This window comes from Lynx canadensis, chromosome D4 (genome assembly GCF_007474595.2).
Source record: "Lynx canadensis isolate LIC74 chromosome D4, mLynCan4.pri.v2, whole genome shotgun sequence".
NCBI classification, from domain to species: Eukaryota; Metazoa; Chordata; class Mammalia; order Carnivora; family Felidae; genus Lynx; species Lynx canadensis.
Genome location: NC_044315.2, coordinates 11,306,774 through 11,320,890, shown reverse-complemented (window position 1 = coordinate 11,320,890; position 14,117 = coordinate 11,306,774). Strand labels below are relative to the sequence as shown.

The 14,117-nt window shown below is 42.7% G+C and overlaps 1 protein-coding gene across 5 annotated transcripts in view; it reads right to left on the bottom strand.

Annotated features, from left to right (window-relative positions):
- The window catches only part of PIP5K1B (phosphatidylinositol-4-phosphate 5-kinase type 1 beta), a 313,786-nt gene that overhangs the window by 189,052 nt on the left and 110,617 nt on the right, over nucleotides 1-14,117 (bottom strand). For 2 of the 5 annotated variants that reach the window (XM_030294328.1, XM_030294330.1), the window contains exon 1: nucleotides 3,456-3,982. The exons of 2 other annotated variants lie outside the window; for them this stretch is intronic. In XM_030294328.1, coding sequence (XP_030150188.1) covers nucleotides 3,456-3,710 — 255 coding nt within the window. In that variant the 5' untranslated portion in view covers nucleotides 3,711-3,982. Of the gene's footprint in view, nucleotides 1-3,455; nucleotides 3,983-14,117 lie in introns of those variants that run through there. One more of the 5 variants, XM_030294329.1, reaches the window with a different exon arrangement.

Genomic DNA, 14,117 nt, shown 5'->3' with positions numbered 1-14,117 from the left:
ATCTACCTTACCCATTCATCAACTGATGGACAATTAGGTTGTTGAAGCAGATTTTAAATCTTGGGCTTTTAATTTTTTTTTAATGTTTATTTTTGAGAGAGAGAGAGAGAGAGGGAGGGAGGGAGGGAGAGAGAGAGAGGAGAGAGAGAGGGAGACACAGAATTGGAAGCAGGCTCCAGCACAGAGCCTGACGCGGGGCTCAAACTCATAAACCATGGGATCATGACCTGAGCTGAAGTCGGAGGCCTAACTAAGCCACCCAGGCACCCCTAAATCTTGGGCTTTTAATAAATATGCTGTGGATTAAACCTAAGAATTTGCTAGCCATTTCTCTGCATTGGGACTAAAAGACTCCTACATGCTTGAAAGGACTAAAAAAACATCCAAGGAAATTAAAGAATGGATCATGGCAAACTAACCTCACCAGACCTATGACTGCCCACCCATCAAAGCACTCTCGTAGACAAATTTGTATTTCCATTTGTGTCCATATAACTAACTGGATTATAACCCATCAACTATAATACGGACAGGTGTTTCACATGCTAGTGCTTCCCATACTATATCTGCTTAATACAATTAAAAAATAATTGATTTTCAATGCACCCAGGTGGCTCAGTCAATTAAGTGTTTGACTCTTGGTTTAGGCTCAGGTCATGATTTTACAGTTCACGAGATGGAGCCCCACAATGGGATTCTCTCTCTCTCCCTCTCTCTCTCTCACCCCCTCTCCTCCCCCAACTCAAAATAAACATTTTTAAAAAAATAATTGATTTTTTAGTCTCTTCATAATATTTTGGTGAGGTTTGAATAATGTATAAGTGGAACTATAATACCTGAAAAGTCTCAGGCTCATTGAAAAAAAAAGGCAAACCAAAGGCTAGGTCATGGCCCTGGAAAAGCTCAAATTACGCAATTACTTTATACGAATATATAGGTATTTAACTAATATTGGATCCTTGCGTAGGCAAACACTTTTATATACATAAAAGCTACACAATAAAAAAGTTTAGTTGATCTGACCGCTCAAATTTCTCGACTTAATATCAAAATAGATCATGAACGTATTAAAAGGCAAGCAACAAGGCGGAAATGCTGGCAATGAATGTGACAACAGTCAGTAATTCTAAAACAAGAAAAGCTTATTTAAACTGAGCAGAGCCTGTCACCTATTCAAGGACTCCGTTCCTACGATTCTCCCCTTCCTCTCGGCGGCTTCAATTTTTCACTCTATTTCTACCCCATCAGCGCTCTGCCATTTCTTCCACCTTAACAAAATAAAAACCTTTTCTGGATTCCACTTGCTCCTTGCGGCAATACTCCTTGAAAAAGATGTTTCTACTCTCAACCCCTGATTCCTTTTCACATATTCTCTCCTTAATGCACCTCAAGCAGGGGTTTGCTCTCCCCACTACACTGTGAACGTCTTCCTCAAAATCACCAAGGACCTCCATGCTGCCAAATCCAATGGCTAACTCTAAGTCCCCATTCTGCCTGGCCGATCAGTCTCCTTAGACGGTTCTCCTTTCTTTCTCTGTAACCTCTTAGTATTGGAGTATCCAGGACTGACTCCTTTTTTAAAAATTCTTTAAAAATGTTTTCATTCATTTTTGAGATAGAGAGAGTGCAAGTGGAGGAAGGGCAGACGGAGAAGGAGACACAGATTATGAAACAGGCTCCAGGCTCCAAGCTGTCCACACAGAGCCCGCTGTGGGACTTGAACTCACAAACCTGATCATGACCTGAGCCAAAGTCAGACGCTTAACCGACTGAGCCACCCAGGCACCCCCAGGACTGACTCCTTGGTTCTCTTCTCTATCCATACTTTCTTGAGAGACTCCAAATACCATCTGGAGCTCTCTTCTGGGCTCCAGAGTTGCATATCCAATAGTCGTCTTGACGTCTCCATGTGGATATCTACCAGAAACCTCCAAATTTGCAAACCTAAAACCATAATCCTGATATTCCCTCCCTTCCTTCCCTTGGACCTTTGCCATCTCTGTTAATGGCATCTCCAACCTCTTGCTGTTCAGGCCCCTAATCTTAGAGTCCTCCTTCTCTTACACCACAGTCAACCTGCCAGCAAAGCCTCTGAAAGACATCCAGAATCCAGTCACCTGTCACCACTCCTGCTCTGTGTTCATGAGCAGAGCCACCATCATCTCGAGCATGTGTTACCCCCTCTCGGTCTCTCAACAGGGCTTGCTAGGGCCACCCACACCCATCTGCAATCTACTCTCAGCCACAGTGATCTGTCTTTAAACCTAATCATAAGGTCCCTTTTCTCTTAAGACCCTACAGTGGTTTCCCATTTCATCCAGGGTAAAAGCCAAAGTCCTTGCAATGGTGGATGTGGTCCTGTACGATCTACCCACCCTCTTCCCATTCCTCCTCTGACCTTAGCACCTCTGAACTCCCCCTCCATTCCCCTGCTTCACGTACTCTGCTTTTTTTCAAACACCAGAATGCTGCTACACTAAAGCTTTTTGCTTGAGTTATTCCCACTGCCTGAACAGTCTTCCACAGGTACCTGCTCATCGCCTTCAGGTCTTTGTTCAAATGTCAACTTCTATCTGATGCTTAGCTTGATGATCCTATTTTAAACTATATCCTATTTGGTACCTCCCTGCCCCAATACCCCATACTCCTGATTCCCCTTAACTCTCCTTAATTTCTTTTTTCTTTTCTCTTTCTTTCTTTCTTTTTCTTTCTTTCTTTCTTTTTCTTTCTTTTCTTTCTTTCTTTTTCTTTCTTTCTTTCCTTCCTTCCTTCTCTTTCCTTCCTTTTGTTCTTTTATTTCCTTCCTTCCTTTCTTTCCTTCTTTTATTCCTTCCTTCTTTCTTTTTCTTTCTTCTTTTCTTCCTTCCTTCCTCCCTTCCTTCCTTCGTTCTCTTTCTTTCTTTCTTTCTTTCTTTCTTCTTCCCTTTCTTCCTTTCCTTCTTTTGTTCTTTTATTTCCTTCCTTTCTTCCTCTTTCCTTCTTCCTTCCTTTCCTTCCTTCCTTCTTTTCTTTTTTGTCTTTTAATTTTTTTTCCCTTTTCTTCCTCCTCTTTCCTTTTCTTCCTTCTCTTTCTTCCTTTCCTTCTTTTATTTTCTTTCTTTCTTTCTTTCTTTCTTTCTTTCTTTCTTCTCTTCTCTCTCTCTCTCTCTCTCTCTCTCTCTCTCTCTCTCTCTCTCTCTCTCCCTTCCTTCCTCTCTCCCTCCCTTTCTTTCTTTTTTGCCCATAGCACTCATCAGTATCCAACATACAATAGAGTTTCCTTATTTATTACAGTGGGTTTTTGTTTCAGTCTCTCTCCTCCTGAAGAATTTAAACTCCACAGAGGCAGGGACTTTAGTCTGTTTTGTTCAACGATGTACCTCTAACGCTTAAACTGTACCCGGCATACGTAAGTGCTTTGTAAATATTTATAGAATGAATGAATGAATAAATTGCTAAGAAAGATAATAACACACCATTAGATCAATGCAGGCAGCATCTGATTCCATCTCCTTGGGTGTTTTATGCATGGGAAGAGAGCTGATCCCCTGAAGGAAGGTGATCAAGACATAACTGAGGGGTCCAACACCAACAATCACAATGTACGCAGGATTCTTTGGAAGGTGCCAGCGGTGTGGTAACATTAGATATAGTTGGCATGGAATAAATGGCCATGTCATTAACTCAACACAACCTGCTTCATCAATGAAAAAGACTTTTAGACTGTACATACTTCAATAGACATAATCTCCACGTGCATTTTAAGCCCTTTTTAAGATGTAAGACACTACTGAATATGCCACGTTTTCATTTTCCTGACATAACCAGACTACTCCCAAAACTCTGCAAACTAACTTGGAATTAAGTTTCATAATATAATGGGGAAGGTTCCTTGATTTTTTTAATCAAATGTATAAGTGTTCATGATCTTTCAGTCATTTTAAAAACTAAACATACTTTTTAAATTTAAAAATAATGTCTGGGGTTCAAATTTAAAAATAATGTTTGTGGGGCACCCGCATGGCTCAGTCGGTTACGTATCTGACTTCAGCTCAGGTCATGATCTCACACCTCATGAGTTCAAGCCCCACATCGGGCTCTGTGCCGATAGCTCGGAGCCTGGAGCCCATTTCGGGTTCTGTGTCTCCCTCTGTCTCTGTCCCTCCCTGGCTCCTTCTCTCTCTCTCTCTCTCTCTCTCTCTCTCTCAAAAAATAAACATTAAAAGAAAATTTCACATAATGTTTTTTCCCTATGAAAAGTAAAACAGGTATTTTATTTGAATAAGAAAAAGAAAAGTAAAACTATCACCTTTAATCCTATTAACTGTGAATATTCACTTATTTTACCAGTGGATCTTTTTCAAATGTGTGTTTATTTTTTAACAAAACTTTGTGCTTGGGCCCTTTTCGCTTTATATAAACATTGTCTGCATCACTAAATATTAATTGGAAAAAGGTCTAACATCTGAATAACTATCATAAAAATGTATCATAGCTCAATATTTATTAACGGACATTCAGGATGCTTTCTTTTTGTTGTGAGTAAAACTGCCTTCTGTGTTCTTAGAATTTCCAACGGCAAGTCCATCAGAGCTGCTAAAGATTCACAGAACGATGTTTACTGGGTAAAATATATCTAACTTTGTATCTCTCGCAGCGGCAAGGGTCATCATTTAAAATCAAATAAAACGGGGCGCCTGGGTGGCGCAGTCGGTTAAGCGTCCGACTTCAGCCAGGTCACGATCTCGCGGTCCGTGAGTTCGAGCCCCGCGTCGGGCTCTGTGCTGACTGCTCAGAGCCTGGAGCCTGTTTCCGATTCTGTGTCTCCCTCTCTCTCTGCCCCTCCCCCGTTCATGCTCTGTCTCTCTCTGTCCCAAAAATAAATAAACGTTGCAAAAAAATTAAAAAAAAAAAATCAAATAAAACACTTGGCCAATTCTGGGCAAAAATATCATCTAATTTTGCCTGTGTATGTTTCAAAGCAAGACAGACAACTCTGTCATGTTTACTTGGTTGTTTGAACTCCTTTGGTGGATCATCTCTCTGAAGCTCTGCCCATTTCTCACTAGGGTATGTGCATGTCTCCCACTTATTACGCGCTAATGACAGTAAGGGCACGGTTTTCTTTACCCGTCAACGGTGTAACAGAAGCAACAGAATGAAGAGTTCCCTAAAGGATGCCATTGAGTCATTAAACCTCGAAGACTTGGCAGCTCTGAAAACCGAGAAACTTCCAAGAGCAACAATGAAGGGTCTTTGGAAAACCCACCATAGGGAGGGGTTGGCTAACGGGCTTGAATGCAGGACAGATGATGAAATGATCCTTTGTATTACGTTGTAGGTCACCCCTGAATGGACAGCAGAAAAGAGGAGAAGAGAAATAGGTAAACTTCCAGTTTTAAAAAGCAATTTCTCTAAGACATTACAAAATAGGCAATAATGATAAAAGGATGCCATGAAATGTTGCCTGTACTCTACGACTTTTCTTAGGGCGATGTTGAACAAAGGTCACGCGGACCTCTTCACTGGGACATCTGTGCAGGGGAGGCAAATGAGATGCTTGGGAATGTTCTGGTAAACTGCAAATGGGCAATGAAAATGGACAGAGTGGTAATTACCATTTGTTCCTAGACCTGCTATGCTCCTGAACCAGTTAAAGTGCATCATTCATAACTATGGGAGCCAAGATGAGTACGTTTTAGAGAGATTATGTACAATTCTATATATTTCTATATGTGCCTGGAAGAAGGAAGAAAGAAATTCACAGAAGCACTGGTGATTATCTGCGGACGATGGGGTTATGAATGCTTCGGGTTTCCATTTTTATATTTTTTCTACATTCTCCAAGGATTATGCAATGAGCACTCCACACTTAACAGTAAGGAAAACATTAATGCTCTTCAAACCCTGAACCACAGGCAGCAATCAATAGCACGAACCATATATCCCAGGTTCTGTTCTGCCCCCCGAGGCATGCTGACATTCACCAAACTTCGTTTCTCTTTGCTTGTCATTTGTTTTAAATTTGATAATGTCAAAGTTAAAGGTCATGAACGAGGGTAGGATTTTGAATATTTGTAAATAAGTATAAAATAAAAGAGGTAAGAGCTCCAGACTGAGTCCGCTGGAATTCATTAAAAATGCAGACGGTAGGGGCACCTGGGTGGCTCAGTCGGTTAAGCATCCGACTTCGGCTCGGGTCATGATCTTGCAGTTTGTTGAGTTCGAGCCCCTCGTCAGGCTCTGTGCTGATGGCTCAGAGCCTGGAGCCTGCTTCGGATTCTGTGTCTCCCTCTGTCTCTGCCCCTCCCCTGCTCGTACTACATTGCAGCTCACATGACAGGGTTAGTGTCTAACGTACTAGGAAACTCTACAAATTGATTACGAAGGAAAAGACAAACCACACAGGATCAAAATAAGTGAAGGTTGTGAACTGAAAATCTAGATCACTGGTAAACCTGCAAAAGGGATAAGCCTGCTGAGTGGTAAGAGAACACGAATTATAATAACTGAGATGATACTACCTGCCCACCAACTTGGAAAACATTTTAAAGATGGCGAGCGTCCAATGCTGACAAGTATGTCAATAATCAAGGACTCTTCCTGCGCCATTCGACTGACGGCTTCAACCTTTTTATACACAGGAATGTAGCAACGGCCCTTCAAAAAGAACCATTAATGCACTGAGCAAGTTCGGCCCAACTTCTAAGATTCTTTCTCAGAGAAGTGAAAGTTCTAGAACGTTAAAGATGTTTCAGTAAGGGTGTTTATTCCTGGCTGGCTTACGATAATATAGTTATAGTTCTATCATATTCTCCTGTAATTTTTTTATTTGTTTGCCTTAAATTTTCCACAACGCTGACTAGTGTATAATCTATGTATAATAGTGTCCTGGTGAAATATCCTCTTTACTTTGAAAAGGATCCTTTCTTAATAATTTTAGTTTTGAGTTCCATTGTGGTTCATGTACACTTCTGTTTTCCTCTTGCTTGCATACACTTGGCACATCTTTGTCCATTGAACTTTTTTAGCTGTCATTTTGTTTTATCTGTGTTCCTTAAAACTAGCCTAAAACTGGAGTTTTGTTTTGTTTTTGCTAATTTAAGAGTCTGTCATTTCAAAGGGGATTTTAACAAATTCACATCTATTGCGATAGGATTGTATCTGGCTTGCTTCCAATATATTTATTTACTATTAACTACATTTATTGTTGCCACATTTATTTTTATTCATTTGCTCTTTGCCGGATTAATCCAACTTGCAATTCCACTTTCTTCTTCCTAGTAATGACAACAGTTCATGCCATGTATATTTGGTTAGTTATCATTCTATTTTCTTTTTTTTTTTTAATTTTTTTTTTTCAACATTTATTTTTTGGGGACACAGAGAGACAGAGCATGAACGGGGGAGGGGCAGAGAGAGAGGGAGACACAGAATCAGAAACAGGCTCCAGGCTCTGAGCCATCAGCCCAGAGCCTGACGCGGGGCTCGAACTCACGGACCGCGAGATCGTGACCTGGCTGAAGTCGGACGCCCAACCGACTGCGCCACCCAGGCGCCCCTATCATTCTATTTTCAAATCATCAAGAAAATCTACGTTTTCCTATCCACTCCGTCAGGGTCTGCCCCTGTCAAGAGCCACCTCAGCGAGGCGATGGCCTCCCCGGGGCTGCCCACATCCTGTGACCGAATAGTGGGGCAGCTCCTGGCCAAGTCGGGCCCGCTTCGTGGGTCCTGCAGGGGAGCCGGGCTTCTCCCTCTGCTCACCCCACCTCTTCCTTTCATAGGCTGTATTAGTCTCCACATGTGTGCCTTCACATGGTAGGAATTTCTTCTCTCGTGGTTCTGGAAGCTGCAAGTCCCAAATCATGGCGTCAGCTGGGCCATGCTCCCCCCGAGGCTCTGGGTAAAATCCTTCCCTTCCTCTTCCTGCTTCTGCTGGTGGCCACTGACCCTTGGTGTTCCCTGGCTTGTGGCTGCATCGATCCTGTCATACAGCATTCTCCCCACGTGTCTGTCTTCACGTGGCATCTTCCTCTTCTGGAAAGGACGTCAGCCATATTGGATTAGGGCTCACCCTCCTGACCTCATTTTCCTTGATGACATGAGTAAAAAAGGCTCTATTTCCAAATAAGGTCACGTTCACAGATACCAGGGTTTAGAATTTGTGTGTGTGTGTGTGTGTGTGTGTGTGTGTGTGTGTGTGTATATATATATATATATATGTATTTTTTTTTTTTTTTTTTTTTGCAGGATACAGTTCAACTCCTAAGACAGGTGTGGACCTCTAATAAATATCTTGCATGCAAAAACTCTGTTTCCTTGCCTGCATTCAGAGAATCCAACCCATGACATCTCCTCTCTCTTCCTCGTCCACAGGAGGTATTAAGACATTTTTTTAAAAACTTCATATTTGAGAGATACCGAGTGTGAACAGGGGTGGGGGGCAGAGAGAGAGCGAGACTCAGAATCCGAAGCAAGCTCCAGGCTCTGAGCTGTCAGCACAGAGCCTGACGAGGGGCTCGAACTCACAAACTGTGAGATCATGACCTGGGCCGAAGTCGGACGCTTAATAGACTGAACCACCCAGGTGCCCCTGGAACATTTCTTAAGTAATTTCCTCACAAGTGGCACATGGATGGCCCGCTTTGAGTCACTCCATGTCTAAACATGTCTTTCTTTTGGCCTCATATATGACTAGATCTCTTGGCTGGTGACGGGATTCTTAGCTCAGTCCTTTGTTCCTTCAACTCTCTATAAATATGGTATTGCTGTGTTCTTGCTTTCTGGATTATAAGTAAGGAGTTTCATGCTAGACTGATGCCCCTGTCGTGGTAACTGACTGGTTTTCTCTGTCTAGAAACCTATGAGAGTTTTTTTCTCTCTTTTTAATTGAAGTATAATTATACATACAGTGTTTGTTATATGAGTTTTGGTGTTCAATATAATGAGTCAATGACTTATCTATTTCATGGATCCCCCTACCCACCTTCCCTCTGGCAACCATCAGTTTGTTTTCTTTGTAAGTCTTTTTTTCCTTTTTGTCTTTTTTCTTTGTTCATTTGTTTTGCCACTTAAATTCCACATACAATGGAACCATATGGCATTTATCTTTCTCGGATGGATTTTACTTAGTATTATACCCTCTAGGTCCATCCATGTTATTGCCGATGGCAAGATCTCGTTCTTTTTTATAGCTGATATAGCCAATACTCCATGGTCTACATATACCACTTTTTTATCCACTCATCTATTGACGAACATGTGTTGATTTCATATCTTGCCTATTGTAAATAATGCTGCAGTAAGCATGGCGTGGCGTCTATTTTTTCAAAGTGCTTTTGTTTTCTTTGGATAAATAGCCAGTGGTGGGATTACTCAACCACACAGTAGTTCTACTTTTAATTTTTTGAAGAACCTCCATACTGTTTTCCACAGAGGCTGCACCAGATTGCATTCCTATCAACAATGCAGGAGGGTTCCTTTTTCTCCACATCCTCACTGACACTTGTTATTTCTTGTCTTTTTGATGTTAGCCATTCTGACAGGTGTGAGGTGATACCTCATTGACGTCTTGATGTGCGTTTCCCTGATGATGAGTGATGCTGAGCATCTTTTCATGTGTCTGTTGGCCATCTGGATGTCCTCTTTGGAGAAATGTCTATTCAAGTGCTCTGCTCCTTTTTAAATTGGATTATTTGGGTTTTTGCGTTGTTGAGTTGTATAAGTTCTTTATATATTTGGATATTAACCCTTCACAGGACACACCATTTGCAAGTATCTTCTCCTATACGTAGGTTACTCTTTTGTTTCGCTAACAGTTTCCTTTGCTCTGCAAAAGTTTTTTAATTTGGTGTAGTCCCAATCGTTTGATTTCTCTTTTGTTTCCCTTGCCTCAGGAAACATATCTAGAAAAACGTTTCTATGGCTGACATCCAAGAAACTACTGCTTGTATTTTCTTCTAGGCGTTTTATGGTTTTAGGTCTCACATTTAGGTCTTTAATTCATTTTGAGTTTATTTTTGTGTAGGGTGTAATAAAGTGGTCGAGTTCCTTCCTTCCTCTTTTTCCTCTTCCTTTTTTTTATTTTGCATGTAGCTGTCCAGTTCTCCCAGCACCATTTGTTGAAGAGACTGTCTTTGTCCCATTGTATAGTCTAGCCTCTTTTGTTGTCGATTAATTCATAGTTTAAGTGAAGGTTTATTTGTGGATTCTCTATTCCATTGATCTGTATGTCTATTTTTGTGCCAGTACCATATTATTTTGATTATTACAGCTTGGTAGTGTATCTCGAAATTTGAGAGTATAACACCTCCAGCTTTGTTCTCCTTTCTGAAGACCGCTTTGGTTATTCGGGGGTCTTTTGTGGTTCCACACAAATTTTAGGATTTGTTCTAGTTCTGTGAAAAAGTTGTTGGTATTTTGATGGGGATTGCATTAAATGTATAGATTGCTTGGGTAGCATGGACATTTTGACAATATTGATTCTCCAAGCCATGAGCATGGAACAGGTTTCCATCTCTTTGTGTCATTTTCAATTTCTTTCATCAATGTTTCACAGTTTTCGAAACATAGGTCTTTCACGTCTGTGGTTAAGTTTATGCCTAGGTAACTATTTTACTATTTTTGGTGCAATGGTAAATGGGATTGTATTCTTAATCTGAGAGTCTCTGCATTTAACGCAGAGTTAAAAAAAACTCCATAAGGATAGATGTGTCTTTTTTCACTAATCCTGCCAAGCAAAGGGAAACTGACAAGAAGCTATTACAATGAGATCCCATGACTTGACTTACACCATGAATAATATTTAGGCTATCTCAATGAGGAATGAATGGACTGCATATGCTTCAGGCAATCCTCCCTGGAAAGTATTTCTCATAACCAACCTTTTGATAAGAATTGGACAGTAGAGCCCTCAAAGTTATAGTCTCTGGCAAGAGCCTGGAATGCAGAATTCTTAGTGGCCAAATAAGGGCATAATCGTAAGAGTCAGGTCTCCTTACGAAATGTGTTAACATGTGATCTGATACAGACTCCCAGTTAGGACTTATTTTCTTAAATGATTTCTGACATTGAACACAGCCAACTTACAGTATCAGATGGTTAGGCTGTTGAGACACCAGTTCAGATAACAGAAATATATACCAAGCAATGAATTTTGACTATTTAATTGCTTATCTATCCTTTCTGATATTTAGTATCTGGATTCTGTTAGCTTCAGGAGTAAATAATTTACATGATCTCATAGCTTTCTACATTTTTTTTTTAATTTTTAAATTTTTTTTAGAGACAGCGAGCAAGGGTGCGCGTCGGGGAGAGGGGCAGAGGGAGACAGAGGGAGAATCTTAAACAGGCTCTACACTCAGCATGGAGCCCGATGTAGGGCTCAGTCCCACAACCCTGGAATCATGATCTGAGCTGAAATCAAGAGTCAGACGCTCAACTGACTGAGCCACCCAGGCACCCCTTTAGCTTTCTCCATTTCTGAGCTTTCATTTAATTGGAGGGAAGAAGACACACGGTCATTTGTTGAGCAACAACCATGTGTGACAAGCCGTCCCATCCATGAGCTCATTTACCACCGTAAACAATCCCTTAGCATCCCACTTTATCCAGTGCTATCGACACTCGTAAGGGACTGTCCTATAACATCCATGGGAGGTAGTCATTTTTCATTTTCCCAAGGCAGGCTCTCTTGCTGTAAGGCTGGTCTGTAGAAGTGAAGCCCTTAGTGGGTGTAGGCACACAGGGACCATCTCCCCAAGCACCTCCATCTCCGCCTGGCTCTACGGTTTTCTATACCAGTGCTGGCCCTCACAAGCACCCAGGGAGCTTTGTGAAAATGCAGATTCTTGGTCCGCCCAGCAAAACAACGAAACCGCCACCTTTGGGTGGTGGGTCTGTGGAATCCGTATTCTCAGCACAGGCGTGGGGTCATCTAAGACATTCTGACTAGTAAAGGCAATCAACACGCTTTATTACTTCAAGCGAGTTGTCAGGGTCCAGTAGGGAAAACGGAAACCATTCTGGGTGCGTTAAAGAGAGGGAACTTAATACACGGAATTGATTATAAATGTGATAGGTGAGCTGGAAAGTGAAGCAAAAATGGTGAAGCAATGCAGACATTCCCATCAGCAGGAAGCCACCACCACTTTCAAGGCCAGAGGCACACCAACAGAAAGGGGTGTTAACGAACCACAAAAGGTGGAGCTTATCTTCTGGGGCCAGAACACTGTGGTGAAGGTTGACTGGCAGAAGCTGGAACCACAGACGGAGAGGTAAGTTTACAGGCATGGGGAAGACAGAGTCACTGATGGAGACGCTCCCTGAAGCAGAGAGAGGGGGAAAACTCCCTGGATTCTCTCTTGCCCCCTGTAACTGCTAACCCCTGTGTATGGCTCCCAGGGTCCAGCCCACTGAAAACCATCGAACATGAGGATCCTGAGACGTGCATCCTATAGGGGATGACTGGCCAGTGGTCCAAAAAAGAACAAGAGTGACCTCGGGCTCTGAGAACAAACAGGCCCATGACAGACCACAGGATGACACAGAAAACAGTAATGAACGTGGGAAAGCAGGTATGTGCTAATGATCTGCCTAAGAAACACGATCTCAAAGGAAATGTGGATTAGGAGGTAGGCCAGGAGCTGGGACACTTCTATTTTTATGACTCTGGGGATCCGCAAAGAGCTTCAAGTAGATGGCTACCTTCTGCGGCCTCTACATTAAGTCTAAGAGTGAGGCTATGACTTGGGACAACGTGCCCGGGGTCACGTGGGGGCAGGAATGAGACCTGACCCGGAGTTTTGTGGGCCTTCAAGTCAGTTCTCTCCACAAAGCCACCCTCTTCCCGCTAGCTGTCTGACAAAAACAATCGGAAGCCCATTTAATCAACAGTGCACTTCCTCTTTCAATTTGGAAACACAGCCCAAAGGTTAGGCCACAATATCTATTTACACGATGATTTTCTGTAAAATGCGTTCTACATCAGGGAGTCTCAACCTAGAGGGCGTTTCAGAATTTACCGGGTGGCAGGGGAGCTTTTGAAAGCTCCACGGCTACTCCAAGTTGCAGAGTTGTGACACCTGGGGACCATAGGTGAGTTAGCGGTGACCCTTTGCACCTCCGAGTCTCCAGCTAGGGCCACAGACGTCAGTATTTTTCATTCGCCGCTGATGGAGTCTGCTCCTCATGCAAGACCAAATTGGGGGGGGAGGGGGTACAAACGGCTCATTACCTAATTACCCAACTAAATAGGCCAACCTGTAGATTCAAGACATGAGGGGCACCGCCCCCAAGTCCTTCCTGGTCTGCTCATAACAACAGGCACTCCGTTAAACACCGATGAAGCCAGGCAACAGGGACAGATGGGAAAAACACCAGAATAGGCCTCTGCAGGTTTGGTGTCGATGCCCATGTCCGCCACGAACTCTGTGTGACCGTGGGTCCCACCCACTTCTCTTCTGCCATGAATTCTGCGGACTCCCTTCGCCAGTGCCTGCGGTTTGGAGCCACTGCCACTTCTTGGGTGAGGCCTCCTCTCAGATCCTCCTTGGAACCAGGAGGAGGCTCATTAATTCTTTGCTCGTTACAAGGGCAACTCGCCCTATGGGATCTGATCTGCCATCAGATAGCCACAGTCAAACGCGTTCATGCCATTCAGGCTACATATGGTAACACTGCCTAGAACATTTCCCAATAGGGAAAGCAATTAAAAAATATTTGGGGCCTTGGTCATGCCCGCATGCTAATGTTAATCACTTCTGTGTAAACTGTGCTCTTCTGAGTTCATTTTCGTTATCTGCCAGCAAATTCACGCGTTCTTTTTTTTTTTTTTTTTTTTCCTCTTTCATCCAATTCATTCAGTCATTTATTGAGCATTACATGTCAGGCACCGAACTTGGCCCTGGAGCCATCAAGACAAAGATCTTTCACAGAAGTCACATTAGTAGGAGAGACAGACATGGGGACAGCTACACTACAACCCGGCATGTGTTTTACTCTGGGGTTCTTGGAAGAGGAACGGCCCGAGTCCGCCCAGAGAGACACCGGAAAGCTTCATTTCTGCAGAATACTGAAAATGGGACTTAGAGCAGCTTTTGGGGGACACGAGGTTCAGAGGCAGAGTGAGGAAGATG